Below are 17,005 nucleotides of genomic sequence, written 5' to 3'. Positions count from 1 at the left end.
CTATAGCCTGCAAAATACGCTGTAACAAGAAAAGTTTTAAGTATGTATCCTGTGATAAGTCTGAAACATGCTTTCGAAATGTTTCCAAAACTATCGATAAATGATTATTTTACCGGCGTGTTTTTGCTTCCTTTTATCGTCGTTGAGTCGCCATTTTCGCAGGCAACGACAGCAGTATTGATTCAGTGCGCTTCGGTTTCGGTCAAAAATAATTTAATTATTATCCTTCGTGTAAAAGAAATTGCCATTGCCCTTGCAATTGATATACCCAATATCACATTTAGTTCCACGGTTTTAAAACATATATCTTAAATAAAAATGGCTGATGTTGAGAATGGAAACTCGAATGGCAATTACAACGATGAGGTAAGTAAATATTTTTGATTATTTTTTTTTACATATTAAAAGGTTAAGGTATCTAGTATTGTAGTGGCGAATAAAATAATTATTACCATTAATACTGACATTGGTTAGAATTGCGGCGTCATTCTTGAGCGTCATGTGTTTAAACAAAATGGCGGACTATTTTTTTATTACTGTCTTTCATATTGTTCGGTGTAAAATTTTTATAGATATTGTAATAATGTTCTGTATTTTGGAAGAAATATCTTAAAGTAATTACAATTGTTGACTATTTTATATTTACAGCCCATTACCGAGCCTGAGCAATTAAGAAAGCTTTTCATTGGTGGCTTAGATTACCGAACCACCGACGATGGCTTAAAAGCGCACTTTGAAAAATGGGGTAACATTGTTGACGTGGTTGTAATGAAAGACCCCAAAACAAAACGTTCCCGAGGTTTCGGTTTCATTACATATTCACAGTCATATATGATTGATAATGCTCAAAACGCTCGTCCTCATAAAATTGATGGACGTACCGTGGAACCTAAAAGGGCAGTACCGCGCCAAGACATTGACAGTCCAAATGCAGGTGCTACTGTTAAAAAATTGTTTGTAGGCGGTCTCCGTGATGACCATGACGAAGAGTGTTTACGAGAATACTTCAAGTCGTATGGTAATATTGTTGGAATCAATATTGTTGCGGACAAAGAAACCGGGAAGAAACGTGGGTTTGCCTTCATTGAATTTGACGACTACGACCCCGTCGATAAAATAATTTTACAAAAGAATCATACTATTAAAAATAAGGTTCTTGATGTAAAGAAGGCTATCGCTAAACAGGCAAGTAGTTTAAATTGTTACAAGTAATAAGAATTCCACTAAAATTTTGTTTTGGAAATCTCTGTAAATATAGGATATGGAACGTCAAGGAGGAGGAGGTGGAGGTGGACGTGGACAAGGAGGAAGAGGTGGCGGTCGTGGCGGTGACCGTAACAATCAAGGATGGGGTGGTAATAATAGACAAAACGGAGGAAATTGGGGTGGCAATAATTTTGGTAACAATGGAAACTTTGGAGGCAGCCAAAGTGGTCCAAGCGGCCCAGGTAACTGGAATAACCAGCCAGCACCTTGGAATAACCAGTCTGGTAATGACGGTGGCTGGAATAATGGGGGCGGATTTGGTGGTCCCGGAAATGGTGCCAGTAATGGCTGGAGTGGAAATAATGGGGGTGGCAATTTTGGTAGTGATTACCAACAAAGCTATGGTGGTGGTCCTCAAAGGGGAAACAACTTCGGAAATAATCGCTCCACACCTTATAATCAATACAACAAAGGTAATAACTTTAACAAAATGTAATACGCATAAAAATAAAATCAATTTCATAAAGCAGGAAACGTGGGTGGACAAAGTGGTGGTTTTGGCGGGAATAATTACAACACTGGTGGAGGCCCAAGTGGTGGCAACATGGGTGGTGGTAACCGAAGATATTAAAAATTGAGGTAAGATGTTTTCTCGGTTTATAAATATGATTTATTACATAGTGATTTTATTATCAATTATACCACAATTTTTTTCCTACCATCAGCCAATTTTGTTAATATGTATTATATTTTTTTTTTAAGAAAAATAGTTGCAAAATATTGTTACTCATATAGTAATAAGTGTATGGAAATTTATTTGTTTATAACAATTTTTCTTTTTTTGTAAATAGGTAAAGTACATAGTACAATTTCAAACAGAGAGACAGGCAGTCTAGGCACAGGCAGGCAGGCAGGAAGAGAAATGAAATAAGATGAATAACAGATAATGCAGACAACTGCAGTCCAAACGCAAATCTACATTTGTATAGGCAAATAAGGAAATTTATACAGAAAAACTAAATATTTTATTTGACATTCACACAAGTACAAAGGAACCATAAAACCCGAATATTTGTAGTGAACAAAATTATTTAAATGTAACCCACTACATATAAAACACATAATACCATAGAATACCCCATAAATGAAAAAGTACACTTTATACGTACTTTGATCGTTTTTCATATTCTGTGTATTAAAAACACCTGTCTTAACATCTTTCAATTTTTACTATAATTTTACTTGTAAGACATTTATAAGTTCTCATAAAACGCATTTAATAATTAAAAGTATTAAATATGATACAGCATAATTTTGAGAAAATTAGACGAAAATAAACATCATGAAGAAACAGAATCTGCTTAACACCACCATTTGAGTTACCCTTATAATTCTAGTTATAGTTTTTAAATTATAAACAAAACTTGTTAAAACAGTATAATAAATTGATGTAAGCGTGAAATCAATAAGGAATTCTTCAAAAGTTTAACCACGTAACAGGTTATATTACAAAGTTTTTTGGATGTACTCTTGATTGGTAAAATATTTGTAAGAACATATGGGTACATCTTTTTCTGCGACTCAACATCAGGACTACAAAAAAAGTAATTAATATGTATATGAGGTAGTGCAAGCCATACACTCTACTCTTAGTTTGAGTTATAGCACAACATTCGCAACAACAAGTAGCCTTAAATGTTACTAATTATTGTATACGTATTTTTTACAAGACTTGGTGTACAGAATTCACATTTTACTATAAGCGCGCTAAGTACGTCGAAGGATGCCGAGATGTGGTTTTATCATTCTACGCTCCGAATACTAAGAGGGCTTCAGTAATACCAAAGGTAGGTAGTAGATTAAAACATTTTAATAATTTTATTTTACAAATAAAGTATTAAAAAAAGAAAACAAATTGTGTTTTGTCAATAACGGGTTTTGTCGTGAGATTGTGGTGAGTTTCAATTTACCTTTGAATTATGGACCAAACCTTAGAATTTAACTCTGAATTGGTTAGTTTTTTTTGTTAAGTAAACGAACTTGGAAGTAAAAATCTCACAGAAGCAGGATAATTATAGCAAAGGTAGAGAAAAAAAAATTACCATCCCTGACATACCGAATGTATGTCCTGCATGCAACGAGTCTCCGCACGACACTGACCACCTCTTTGCATGCCCCACGAACCCTACTCATCTAACACCCTCCTCCTTTAGTCCGACCCCGTCGAAACAGCATGTTTCTTGGGCCTCCTGTTTGATGACATCGACGACAACACAAATGACACTTATCATCCCAACGGGGATTGAATTTCCGTTAAAACAACAAAAAAATTGCCATCACCATCGTGCAACGAGTCGCCGCATGTGGTGCGAACCGGTCATTTAACACCACTCTCCTATGGTCCACCCCCCCCTCAAAACATTACGTCTTCTGGGCCTGTCGTTAGATGACTTCCGGGACTAAATAACCCCTAAAACAACAAATATATAAATTGGTACTTAACCTGGCTAGAGTAGATAGCCACAATAAAGTTATACTAATTTTATCAATAATAAACCAAGGAATATAAAGTACTTTATTAGTAACAATATGTGATTGTAAACAAATAGTGCAAACTTAATTTAATGGTGTACTCCAAACTTTTTTACAGGATGGGCAATTCGATTTTCGTTTTAAAAATGTTCGTATGCATTCCTTGTGAACTTTAATTTCACAGCGATCACATTTTATGTCCTAAGGATATCAGAATTATATATTTTGTCTAATATAGCCATTATGTTTAAATCTTACCCATAAAACTACATTCTTACAAAGCGGACAATCTTTGATGTAATCAGAAAAATGTGTTTTCAAATGGCTCGCATATTCAACTAACATACGGGGTCCGAAAAATATTTTATCGTCTTTTTCCAGAAAGTAACCTTGTTGTGTCCACTTTGTTATCAAATCTTGAACGCGCATTTTTGTTAAATCCTTTTTGACAGTTTGAGGAAGGTTCGGCAAATTATACATATCAACCCACGAAATGCCGTAGTCTTCTTGAACAGCCATAGTCTCTAACAGCTTTGCGAAATACAACTGATCCGCTTCACGATAATGGTGCTGAAGTTTGCTCGCGGGTGTTTCAAACGTTAGACCAAATACCAAATATTCCTTTCCAAGCAATGGATGTTTTACGAATTTTAATTCCTGATTACATTCTTTTAAATCGCTGTTTATTTCTTTTACTAAGTTCTTCACATCGTCCAATATAGCAGTATCATCATCTGCAAAATCTAGTTTAAGTAATTTAGCAATTACACAAACAAATATACAAACATGATTGAGAAATTGGCTCAAGTATTTCACTAACTTGTTCCAAGCTTAAGCTGCCGTGGTTCATACAAGCTTGCAAAAAGAGTTTTTTTACTTCACTTCGCATTTCAAATTTATAAATATACGCGGCTGATTAAATAGGTATGTGTAAGTAAAGGTAAACAATGTTTATATGATGAATCATCGTGTAAAATATCGTATATCGATTTACATTATCAGCAGGCAATTGTTATTATCTTGAAAAACTTAATCTCTAATTTTATCAGGGGCCATATTTTTAATGACTACGCATATGTCACAGTAGTTACCAGAATAGCCTGAAATTTTATCTTGTTACTTTAACAGTGCAACCTGTAAGATAATATGTACTTCCATACAAAAATATAGAACATATATATATTTAAAATTTCGACGTCATTCAGCTATTAATTAATTAAGATAAAAAATGCCCACACAAAACTATTGCCAACGACATTGGTAATAATTCCGCCGTTGATCGGCAATAATAATTGCCCATGGAAATGCGGCGTAATTTAAAATATAAATTAAAATTCATTTAGTAAGAAAATTTGTTTTAGAAAAAAACCTCAAAACAAATTTGATAAAAATCCCTTACAAGAAATGGACCTTAACAATAATAAACCATCATCAATACAAAAACTAATTTCTCTCTTTCTCGACCTAGCCTTCCATAAATTCGAAGGTAGATACACGTATACATATGTATTTACATACATGCATTAAAAAGTTTAGGGATTTTTAATAATAATTATGTAAGAATGAATTACGTACCTATGCTCATATATACATGTAAGATTAAATAATGTGTAGGTATAGTATGTACCCTATATGTTATAACTTTTGTCACATATCTTAAGTACATGGTACATTGTCTTTTGTATCTGTATACATACATATGTACATAAGTATATGCCATTTAAGTTGTTGGTGTTGTAGCGGCAGAAAACATTCCAGAGATAAATACAAGGAATGGTATTTTAATCTACATTTTTAATTGCTTATGTACATTTACTTAATGTACAAAGATTTTTGTACGAACTTTGCATTTTCATTTTTTCCGAATTTATTTTTTTATAAAAGCTACATACATACTTACATATAAAAAATTTAATTTAATTAAAAAAAAACGTTTTATATGTACATATGTATATACTCATGAAAGAAATGAATAATTGAAGGTAAAATTTGTCGAATGATAAATACTCATACATACAAAATTATACCCAAATTTAAGCATTTAAAATATATTTTGAAAATATGTACATTAATTTTTATAATTGTTTGGCAAAACTTTTAATAATTTTATGTTTGGTTTATTTACATAATATATGTATGTATGTATGCTTATTATAGTTGCGCTATTCACAAACTAAAAATCCTCTGAGCTCATTGGAAGTAATCATGACTTAATGCCTGTAAATAGAATGGGAAATTTTATAAATTGAAAAATAATAATATTAAAGGCGTAGAATATTCAAAATTATTAAAAAATGTAAAAATCCGTTTTATACAAAAATAAAATGAAATGTATAAATACATATATTAAATACAAAATACCAGTGCACAGATCATTAACATATTAATAATGTTAAATGAGATTTGTAATGCTTACTTCAGTTGCTGTTAGGCGGTTCTTCGGATTATACACTACTAAGTTCGATACCAAATTAATTTCAACAGCGTGTGTGCAACTAGGAAAAAGGTTATCCCAGTGAATTCCAACTGCCTTTGGAAATCTTTAAGTAAAAAAACATGAATACAAAGAAATAACAGCTTTTGTACCACAAGGAGTAAACGCTAAAATCAGTTTGGAGAAATTTTGGGTATAGTATTCTTCTTGGTATTACAAAAGTACTAATATAGAATATTTGAGTGAGAGTATTGCATCTGTAAGAACAGCTCAAATATCGTAAATCGACTTTGGCGGTTTTTGCTGTGGCACACAGAGTTAAACATATTTAAACTTGAATATAATGATTTTGAATTTGTTGAATTACCGAATTTTGTCGTAATCGGGTAATAAATTAATATCTGGCCATTCATTGAGTCTGGGGCTACCCAGTGTTCTTATTACGAGTGCCAGTTGCTCGATATCAGTTGCTCCCTAATACAAAAATTAGAAATCACAAAAGCGTTAAATATTTTCTACAATGTTGTTTACGTACAGAAAATAGTGGCACTCCTCGCAGCATTTCCGCAAACACACAGCCTGCTGCCCACATGTCCACTGCTGGACCATACTTTTGACTGCCCCATAATATCTCCGGAGCTCTATACCAGCGCGTAGAAACTTGTGGTGAATATAGTTTATTTTCATCTTTTGGAAAATGTAAACGAGCTAAACCAAAATCAGCAATTTTAAGTTTTTCATCCTCGCTTAGAAGCAGGTTGGCTGGTTTTATATCCTGCCAATTAGAATGGATTTAAATACGAAATTTGTTTTAAATACGGAATTTAAGTCACACAGTACTGACTAGTACACATATAAATTACGTCTCTAATCCATTACTTAAACTGACACTTACTCTATGCATGATACCCATATTGTGCAGATATTCGATTCCTTTAAGCATCATTAATGTAAATTTGCGAATTTGCTGTCTACTTAGTGGTTCGATTTCGTTTCTGAGTTTTCCATATAAGGTTTCTGGCATATATTCCAATACCAGCGACAGTCCGGTTAAGTCTGGATATATGTCAATAATTGATACTATCTAGAGTTAAGTAATATGTACAAATTGGATATAATAATTATTTGTACTGAAGAATCTTTATACTTACATATTCCGATTGACATAGTTGCAATGTTTTTATTTCGCGCAAAGTATTTAGTGAAATATTTCCAAATTTATTTTTCAATGCAACCTTTTTAATAGCTACAGGCTTTTGTCGTTGCAGATCGATTGCTTTAAAGACGTAGCCATGCACTCCTTCACCAATTTTCTCCAACATTTTGAAACGACTTGGCGCATAATCCTCCATTCTTCAACAACTACTCACATTTGACTATGGAAAATCAAAAAAAAAAAAAAAAACAAATTGTTCGAATCGCATTAAGACAGTGTTGATTGACCTTTTGTTATTGCATTTGTAACATATTGTAATGTTACCAAGGCAATTCATTAGCAGTTCAGTTCAGTGCTATACATTCAACCCTTAAACCCTTTCTATGCCCAAAGTGAAAAAACCGCCAAATTCAATTTCAGACAAGACATAACTGAGGCTACAACTTAGCCATTTAAGATATCAAAATGTTGGTGTTAAAAAGCAAAACAAGAAAAGTCTTTAACTTCGGCTGTACCGAAGCTATAATACCTAGTTGAATTTTTATAGCATTAAGGGGCTTAAAAAGGTCATTATCTTGATATTAAGCGGGCACTTTGTTTGGCAACTATATGCTATAGTGTTCCGATCTGAACAATTTGTTCGCAGATTTTAGTTTTGTCTTGAACAATATGATATGATCAAAAAATTCGAAATTGGGTGTTTCATTGATTACCATCAATTCCTTTAAGGTTTTGTTATCAGATATAACCCAGTTTTAACCAATATTTAAATTCTGTTTCACTCATGTTTCATTTTATAACGTGTTTCTTTCTTTCCCCTGTAAATTTCCAAAAATGTTGTTACGTTATTTTGCATTTTAGGTGACAATATACTTTATAAGGTCTCCGACGCTAACTCTGGGTGTTACAAACTTCTTGGCACACTTAGAAAACCCAGAGTATAAATGTGAGTCGGTGCTTTAAATGTAAAATTTTAAGTGCTTCGAAATTTTTCAAAACCAAGTTTAGCTCTTATTTTTAGTCAGTTAATAGTAATCACTGATACATTACCTCGATTAAATAACAACAAATTTGAGATGTTTTTCTTTTTATATAATTTTGTATATTTAATGTGACGTTTGCTTTAACATTCAAATTTAGAATATTATTTTTATTTTAGAAGCTCCATCGAGTTGTCCAACAATTTTACAACCGAAAAATACTCACAATGATGATTTGATGTAATTATTTCCTGTTTAGCATAAGTATGTAAATAAATATACATTACTGTTATTAGTTTATTTTTGGGTAAAGAGCTCGTGGTAATGTCAAAATAAAGCGCATGCTCTTTATGGATCAACATATCCTTGTCAGTACTTGTCATGTACGAAGGATACATAATTTTCACTTGTCCATAATATAACAACGTTATACAAAGTGTAGAATATTTTATTAAATTTTATTTTTAGGAACATATTACAATGTGAGTGTATTATGCAAAAGTAAAAATGGAGTTTTAAGTGTTTGCGAAAATCTACGAAGGATTTAAAAGGTAAATTTAATATTAGGTAATAGGTCCACATGTTGGACTGTGTAAAGTTGTCAGAGAATTTAAAAATTGCTTGAATTTATTAGGAAAGGCGCATTAAAAGCCCAGATGAAAAGAGAACCCTTCTATAACAAATGAAAAAAAAAAACAAACAAAAAAAGAAATAGTAAGAATAAATAAAAAATTTGCATGTATGTACATACATATAGGGAATTTATAAAATAAAATAAATAAAAAATGGCGTTTAATTGAGAAAGTTACTTAAAATTATGTAATAAATAATTTAATTAATTTCAATGCATAATTTGTGTTTTTTATTTGAAGGCTTTTGAAAATGGCATTGAAAAACCGAGTACTGTTTGCTTGTGTGTGTCTCCTGGGATTAATATATTGCAGTAAAGGCCGAACTGCGAAACGTTCGGATGTTTACATTGCCGGTTTCTTTCCATACGGCGATGGAGTGGAGAATTCCGATACAGGTGAGGGAAATTCTACAGATTTGCTTAATTATAGTATATACTTTTACATAGCTTCGAAAAAGAACATAATTTGATTTTTGATATTATTTTCTTTTACATAGGCCGCGGTGTTATGCCCAGCGTTAAATTGGCACTTTCCCATGTGAATGAACATCCCACAATTTTAATTAATTATCGGCTGCACATGTGGTGGAATGACACGGAGGTACATTTACATTTCTAATATTATTCCACCAATATGTGGTAATAAATATTTTCCTTTGATTTTTTTACAGTGCAATGCCGCAGTTGGTGTTAAGTCCTTCTTCGATATGATGCACTCAGGTCCCAATAAGTTGATGCTCTTCGGAGCTGCTTGTACACACGTAACAGATCCTATAGCCAAGGCCAGTAAGCACTGGCATTTGACACAATTATCGTACGCCGATACTCATCCCATGTTTACGAAAGACGCATTTCCCAACTTCTTTCGTGTAGTACCATCGGAGAATGCTTTTAATGCGCCACGTCTGGCATTACTTAAGGAATTCAATTGGACGCGTGTCGGCACATTGTATCAAAATGAACCACGCTATTCCTTGCCACATAACCATATGGTAGCCGATCTTGACTCAATGCAATTGGAAGTGGTTGAGACACAAAGTTTTGTTAACGATGTAAACGAACCACTGAAGAAATTACGCGAAAAGGATGTACGCATTATTCTTGGAAATTTTAATGAGCATTACGCACGCAAAGTCTTTTGTGAAGCTTATAGGTAAGCGAAGGCATTAATGCATTAATCTGGGTAAAGTGAAAGGCTACAAAGTAAAAAAAAACTAATTACTTTGGTATCTTGGTAGATTGGAAATGTATGGGCGTTCTTATCAGTGGCTGATTATGGCTACCTATTCAACGGAGTGGTGGAATGCAACAATCGATACCGAGTGTACGGTGGATGAGATTGCAACCGCACTTGAAGGCACCATTCTGGTTGACTTGCTACCTCTGTCAACAAGTGGTGACATAACCGTTGCCGGGATTGTAAGATTCTAAAACTTTCGCTGACCCAATATACATATATGTACATATGTATAGTATGTATTAATAAACTTTAATTTAATTTTTAATTTAAATTGCAGACTGCCGATGAGTATCTCTCGGAATACGATAGTTTGCGCGGTACCGAATATTCCCGCTTTCATGGTTATACTTACGATGGAATTTGGGCAGCTGCGTTGGCTATTCAATATGTTGCGCAGAAGCGAGAAGACTTTCTAACGCATTTTGATTATCGTGTAAAAGATTGGGAGCTTGTGTTTTTAGAAGCGCTCCGGAATACTTCATTCGAAGGAGTTACGGTATGGCTATTTAACAAAATATATTTGTTTCACTAGAAACCTGTCTTATTGAGTAGAAATAAAAAGCATACCTAATATTGCATTATTTTCAAATTTATTTCATCGCTCCCCATTTTAAGGGTCCCGTACGTTTCTACAACAACGAGCGCAAAGCCAACATTCTCATTACACAATTTCAATTGGGTCAAGCAGAAAAGATTGGTGAATATCACTCGCAATTAAGTCACTTGGATTTAACTTTGGGAAAACCAGTAAGATGGGTAAGTGAAATTTTTAAGGTTTTGAGTAGAAACAAAAATGATACTTTACTAAACCTTTTCATTTTTTTTATCAAGTTAAGCCCTCAGATAGAGTTATTTATTTTTACTTTTACGTATAGTTTATATCAGTTTATATAAACTATTATATAAATTTTTTTTAAATACTAAATAAAATTAAAAAAAGAAAAATAAAGTAACTCTTTGTAATAATTAGGTGGGAAGAACTCCACCAAAGGACCGTACATTAATATACATTGAGCACAGCCAAGTGAACTTAACCATTTATATAGTATCAGCGAGCGCTTCGGTGATTGGCATCATAGTGGCCTGCGTTTTCTTAGCTTTTAATATAAAATATCGAAATCAAAGGTGAGTGAAACAATTAATTTTTATATTAACCGTGTATATTAAGTTTGCCACGAAATGAGTAACATCCAGAAGGAAGGGTCGGATGCCCTATAAAATATGTACATACCCGTAAATGAGTAGCGTTATAAGCTGAATTGATTTATCCATGTCCCTCACTGCGTCCATCTGTCTGTTTAACTATATCCTCAGTTTTCGAGGTATCGCTCTGAGGTTTCTGCTCTTCAAGAAGTTGCTCATTTGTCCGAGCCGCCAAATCGCACCTTTAAAGCATATATGTAAAAATTTAACGTTTTTATTTGACGAGATATCTTGAGGAAATTCGGCGTGGATCGTTCAGATCGGACCATTTTAACATAAAGCTGCAAGTTTGTATGTTCACAATCAAGTTTTTGTATGGAAATTATCCAGGGTATTATTATTCTTTCTTGCCGGGCAGAAATTATTCAGCTTTGCAGACTTCCAGTAAACATATTTGTAAGACGGGTTAAAGAAGCATCGTTGTATCAAATGTAGACAATTTCGAGAAATTAGTTGTTTTTCGTTTTATTTTTTTTTGGCAATATACTGATCAGACCGCCATCGTAATCATTTAAAAATCTTGTAAAAAAAGACAGTTAAGATCAAAGCCACACCGTGTTAAATATAACAAAGCATGCCACTAAGTTTACTAAAATTTTTTATATTATTATTTTTTTTTGCAGATATATAAAAATGTCAAGTCCACATCTCAATAATCTCATAATCATTGGTTGTATGCTCACATATATGAGTGTTATATTTCTGGGCTTGGACACCACCTTGAGCAGTGTGGCTGCATTCCCCTACATATGCACAGCACGCGCGTGGATACTTATGGCCGGCTTCAGTTTGGCGTTTGGTGCGATGTTTTCGAAAACATGGCGTGTGCACTCCATATTCACCGATCTAAAGCTAAATAAAAAAGTCATAAAGGACTATCAATTGTTTATGGTAGTGGGTATATTATTGGCCATTGATATTGCTATTATAACGACATGGCAAGTAGCCGATCCCTTCTATCGTGACACTAAACAATTAGAACCAAGGGTAGGAAAAAATTATTGAAACGCTTAACTGTTTACTATTTAAATATAAATTTTAGCATCACGAGTCAATGGACGATGTTTTGGTTATACCTGAAAATGAATACTGCCAATCAGAGCATATGACGATATTTGTTAGTATAATATATGCTTATAAAGGCCTGCTACTGGTATGTGATATTTTAACCTTGATTTCTTCATTTGCAAACCAAAAATTAATAGTAATATTACTATATTTTATTTATTGTGTTTAAGGTATTTGGTGCTTTCCTGGCTTGGGAGACACGTCATGTTTCCATTCCGGCCTTAAATGACTCGAAACATATTGGATTTTCCGTTTACAATGTCTTCATAACATGCATCGCCGGTGCCGCTATTTCGTTGGTGCTCTCCGATCGCAAGGATTTAGTTTTTGTCTTACTCTCATTTTTTATAATTTTTTGTACGACAGCAACATTATGTTTGGTGTTCGTACCGAAAGTAAGACTGGTAGTAAGGAAGTTTTGTAGTTTTTGTAGCTGTATTTTTAAATTAAATTTAAGATTTACTGTTATCGTAATTATGGACAAAATTAAATGAGCTATTGGCATATTCAAATATGTGTATGATGAGCGCCTAATCATGTCACACTTAAATTTTCAAACTTTCGAACTTAAAACAAAAAAAAACTTTCATAAAAAAAATGTTAAATAATATTTTGCAAATGAAATATTTTGATTAGATGCTCTTTAACTGTGCTATACACTTTATTGAAAACTTCTCGCGCATTATTTACAACACGCCCGTTTCTAGCAAACGAAGACAAGTCGGTTAATGAAAAAAATAAATTTTTTAGAATAAAAAAAATTGAACTGCATGAAATACCGTAAAAAATTTGACCTACTAACCGAATTCGGGCTTTTATACCATTTTTTTACAAGATTCTCTAATAATATTTTAAAAACTTGACTGTGGTATAAATTTTAAAATAAAAAATAGAAAGGATAAATCTAGAATATTTGGTGTACTATATATCACTTTTGTCCAAAATCCTTTACGAGTATACTTATGTGTCAATTTGAGTTCGTATTTGCTTTACATTTAATTCTGATTTAGCTTACTCGAAATTCTATCGCTTTCACTCTTTTGCATTGGTGATTATTATTTGCTTAGTTACAACAATTTCAAAACTTTCAACTTTATATACTAGAAAATTCACCTGTTATGTATATCTATGTAATATCACCGATAAAATTTGTAATACCTAAAAGTGCTTCTTTTTCTTCTGCTTGACTTAAAGCTAGTCGAACTGAAACGCAACCCACAAGGTGTCGTTGATAAGCGCGTACGCGCCACCTTGCGTCCAATGTCGAAAAATCGACGCGATTCATCCGTCTGTGAATTGGAGCAACGCCTACGTGATGTGAAAAACACGAATTGCCGATTCCGCAAAATTCTTATGGAGAAAGAAAATGAACTGCAAGCTCTTATAAGAAAACTTGGACCTGAAGCTCGCAAGTGGATTGATGGCGTCACATGTACTGGCGGTATTGGCGGGGACTCGGAACCAATACTCAATGATACAGCTAGATTGTCTGCACCGCCAGTACGACGGGAAATGCCCAGCACAACAGGTGTTTATTGATATTAACTTAGTTTAAAGACTTAAAATGTTTTGCAAAACTCTTAGTAACTACATTTAATTAAAAAATCCAAGTTCTCAATCGAATTCAACTACTAATTACTTTTATTTTTATGTTTGTAGAAGTAACGGAACTTACTTCAGTTGACAGCGTAACTTCTACACACGTGGAAATGGACAGCTCCATGGTTTCAGTACAGTCAACGACAATCGCTCCATCCTTGCCACCGTAGGTTTTCTTGTTTTCTTACACACACATATAACTATACCGTTAATTTGAATTACATATGTGTCTTGTATCAACTTTTTAGTAAAAAGAAGTCCATGAAGTCTTTAACACAAATCCAAGATGGTATGGTCCAATCCACCGGCTTAGTTACTGGATCGAATTCGCTTCAAAAACAAACTCAAATGCAATCAATGCAACCCATACAACAACAATTACAGCAACAACTACAACAACAACAACCACCATTGCAAGCTGTAAAGCATGATGATCTCACTTACCGGAGACCGGGAGAGAAACGAAACTCCGTTTCAGCTCAAACCGATCCCATACCGAGTATGAAAAAGCAAGAATGCAACAATATCAAAAGAAGCGAAGATTCACAATTGCGGGAGCGCCGGCAATCAGTGGCGTCCAGGGTAAAGAAAAATTAGAGTTGATGATGCAGAATTTTAGAAAGTTTTTTATGCTCTTAATCAATAAATATCAAATAATTTCTTTATTTTAGCACTATGACAGTGGAAGTCAGACTCCAACCGCCTATCCAAAGACCGCACATAATCATAGGAACTCCGCTACAAATATTTCTAATTCCAATAACGATCTAAACGGTTCTTGTCCCCATGCTCCATATACGAAAAGCAATAACGTCATAAAGAGTGAGTAAAATAACAATTTCCTGATTGTTTAGTATTTTGAGCTGAGTCTCTTTTAAAGCACCCACAACATCGGACAGCCGTCGTGGAACCAACGCCATGAAATCCAATTTTGTGGTCTCACAAAGCGATCTATGGGACACCCATACACTTTCACATGCCAAGCAACATTCGCGCCAGTCACCGCGCAACTATGCTAGCCCACAACGTTGTTCGGAACACAGTCATATCATTCCATATAACCAGACTACGTCACCCATACAACGTTCAGTCTCGGAAAAGAATCGTAATAAACATCGTCATAAGCCGCAGAAGGGAACGGTATGCCAAAGCGAAACCGACAGTGAACGTGAACGTGAGCCAACGCCGCCAGCTACGCAATGCATTACACAGCGCAAACTCAACAAGATGAGTAGTATACAACATGCTGCACATCATCATTCCTCCCCAAATGTAGCACCTGATAAGCAACGCAAGCATCGAAATAAAATCGAATCGTCAATTTATGGTGCTAGTTCGGAGACAGAGTTACTAGATGGAGAAACAGCAATATTGCCCATATTCCGAAAATTGCTCACTGAAAAGAGCCCTAACTATCGTGGTCGAAATGTTGTGGGTCAAAGTTGTCCGAACATATCCATCAAATGCGATATTGTGGAGTATCTTTAGAACAAGAAGAAATCCATTACACCAAAATCTCGTTTATTGTATGTGTGAGCTCTGCAAGTTGATTTAAATACAATTTAACTCGGCCTACACCAGAGCAGAGAAAAGTTAGACTAATAACTATGTTTTTAAAACTAAAGAATTCTTTGCATGGAATTACTCACATATAATATGAATTTAATTGAAAATGATTATAAATAAAAACGTATTCCAAAGAAGAAAAATTCTTATGCTTAAGTGTGATTATTTTTGTAGAAAACTATCAGATACTGAAGTTGACTATCGTTTCCTACGATAGTCGCTACAGTAACAATAACTCATCCCGCAATGAGCTCAAGTAATTAAATGTGAAAACGCTAAAGGTAAATGAGAGAAAATCCACATTTGGAACATATGTATCAAATCAGATACGGAAGTTATTTCTTCTTCCTGTACGAATCAGTTTGAAATATTTGATAGGATTGTGGCTTGCTTGTCTACCTAAAACACACACCACTTTTTGTAATTACACCCTGAACAAGGTATATTAAGTTTGCCACGAAGTTTGTAACAGCCAGAAGGTAACGTACATTCTACAAAAAATATGTGTACATACTCGTAAAAGATCAGATCGACAAGTGTCCGTCTCTCCGTCCGTCTGTATAACTAGTTCCGCAGCTTTTGATTTAAATATATTGAAATTTATCACACGTCCTTTGCTCTTCAAGAAGCTGCTCATTTGTCGGAACCACTATAATATACATATATGGCTGTCCATAAAAACTGAATGTTGAAGAATCCGGAACAGTCTCAAAGCGCTTGAAACGATTCATATGTAAATGTGTAGAGTGGAAAATATCGTTTCGATAAATACGAAAATTTTGGATTTTTAGCTCGATACACTAGATACAACGGTGCTCGGTCCGGCGAATGCCTTTGGCAAGTTTGGCAGTGAAAAGAATACTTACGGGAAGAAATCTAGAGAATACGGTGGATTATTTAAATTTTTGTCAACCTTTTCTTTAGCTTTTTACTTGAATACCCAAACAGATCGTGAATAACGGAACCGAGACCAAAATCACAATCTCACCTTGAAACAGTTTCATTCTTTGATTAAAACAGTATTTTGTTGTTTGTAATTAGTGGAATTTCTCGTACAAAATTATAACGACCCGTTGTTTATTATAATAAATACTATCTTTATTAAAAACTTCATATTACATATATTGTATATATATTTATACATAACTACACACATTCCGGAATAAATTCAATAATTTTTAATTCAAAGTATTATACATAATTATGTTTTATTAAACTAGCTTTATATCATATCACAGTTATCTATACGTCTATTATTATTTGTTTCTTTTGACAGTGGAAGTACATTGAACTTAAACTCTGCATTATATATATGTAGCTATATGTTTTAGCTTTTCTCGAATATTTATATTATTGTAAATTAATTAAATATACTACATATTGACGTTTG

The 17,005-nt window shown here is 33.7% G+C and overlaps 4 protein-coding genes across 8 annotated transcripts; 2 read left to right on the top strand and 2 right to left on the bottom strand.

Moving 5' to 3' along the window:
* Positions 1-141: 141 nt before the first annotated feature.
* On the top strand, positions 142-2,672 carry LOC120778985 (heterogeneous nuclear ribonucleoprotein 87F-like). 2 transcript variants are annotated; one of them, XM_040111095.1, is made up of 5 exons: positions 142-366; positions 649-1,185; positions 1,259-1,679; positions 1,737-1,845; positions 2,058-2,672. In XM_040111095.1, exons 1-4 carry the CDS (start codon positions 319-321, stop codon positions 1,835-1,837), a joined length of 1,107 nt encoding a protein of 368 aa, XP_039967029.1. In that variant the 5' UTR covers positions 142-318; the 3' UTR covers positions 1,838-1,845; positions 2,058-2,672. The 2 variants fall into 2 exon arrangements, with proteins under 2 accessions (XP_039967029.1, XP_039967021.1); XM_040111087.1 differs by having other exon boundaries at positions 1,734-1,845.
* Positions 2,673-3,746: 1,074 nt separating this feature from the next.
* On the bottom strand, positions 3,747-5,602 carry LOC120782857 (non-structural maintenance of chromosomes element 1 homolog). Its single transcript, XM_040115390.1, has 3 exons — positions 4,525-5,602; positions 3,997-4,472; positions 3,747-3,939 (listed from the first exon to the last, which is right to left on the bottom strand). Exons 1-3 carry the CDS (start codon positions 4,625-4,627, stop codon positions 3,823-3,825), a joined length of 696 nt encoding a protein of 231 aa, XP_039971324.1. The 5' UTR covers positions 4,628-5,602; the 3' UTR covers positions 3,747-3,822.
* A 212-nt stretch (positions 5,603-5,814) lies between these two features.
* LOC120782856 (cyclin-dependent kinase 20) lies at positions 5,815-8,589 on the bottom strand. Of its 3 annotated transcripts, none has more exons than XM_040115389.1 (7): positions 8,535-8,589; positions 7,324-7,548; positions 7,068-7,256; positions 6,708-6,947; positions 6,540-6,646; positions 6,155-6,278; positions 5,815-5,955 (listed from the first exon to the last, which is right to left on the bottom strand). In XM_040115389.1, the coding sequence occupies exons 2-7, from the start codon at positions 7,522-7,524 to the stop codon at positions 5,929-5,931; spliced, it is 888 nt and encodes a 295-aa protein (XP_039971323.1). In that variant the 5' UTR covers positions 7,525-7,548; positions 8,535-8,589; the 3' UTR covers positions 5,815-5,928. The 3 variants fall into 3 exon arrangements, with proteins under 3 accessions (XP_039971323.1, XP_039971321.1, XP_039971322.1); XM_040115387.1 differs by having other exon boundaries at positions 8,379-8,567; XM_040115388.1 differs by lacking the exon at positions 8,535-8,589 and having other exon boundaries at positions 7,324-7,604.
* A 107-nt stretch (positions 8,590-8,696) lies between these two features.
* On the top strand, positions 8,697-15,788 carry LOC120767094 (gamma-aminobutyric acid type B receptor subunit 2). 2 transcript variants are annotated; one of them, XM_040092974.1, is made up of 16 exons: positions 8,697-8,859; positions 9,181-9,335; positions 9,437-9,540; positions 9,611-10,092; positions 10,178-10,358; positions 10,457-10,675; positions 10,795-10,935; positions 11,150-11,304; positions 12,006-12,369; positions 12,425-12,535; positions 12,621-12,857; positions 13,645-13,978; positions 14,110-14,215; positions 14,298-14,631; positions 14,721-14,871; positions 14,930-15,788. In XM_040092974.1, the coding sequence occupies exons 2-16, from the start codon at positions 9,191-9,193 to the stop codon at positions 15,535-15,537; spliced, it is 3,672 nt and encodes a 1,223-aa protein (XP_039948908.1). In that variant the 5' UTR covers positions 8,697-8,859; positions 9,181-9,190; the 3' UTR covers positions 15,538-15,788. The 2 variants fall into 2 exon arrangements, with proteins under 2 accessions (XP_039948908.1, XP_039948909.1); XM_040092975.1 differs by having other exon boundaries at positions 12,621-12,845; positions 14,930-15,787.
* The last annotated feature ends 1,217 nt before the right edge of the window (positions 15,789-17,005 follow it).

This window comes from Bactrocera tryoni, chromosome 1 (assembly GCF_016617805.1).
Source record: "Bactrocera tryoni isolate S06 chromosome 1, CSIRO_BtryS06_freeze2, whole genome shotgun sequence".
Taxonomy (NCBI): Eukaryota; Metazoa; Arthropoda; class Insecta; order Diptera; family Tephritidae; genus Bactrocera; species Bactrocera tryoni.
The sequence above is the reverse complement of the archived record's forward strand: the minus strand, read 5'-3'. Positions and strand labels throughout refer to the sequence as shown.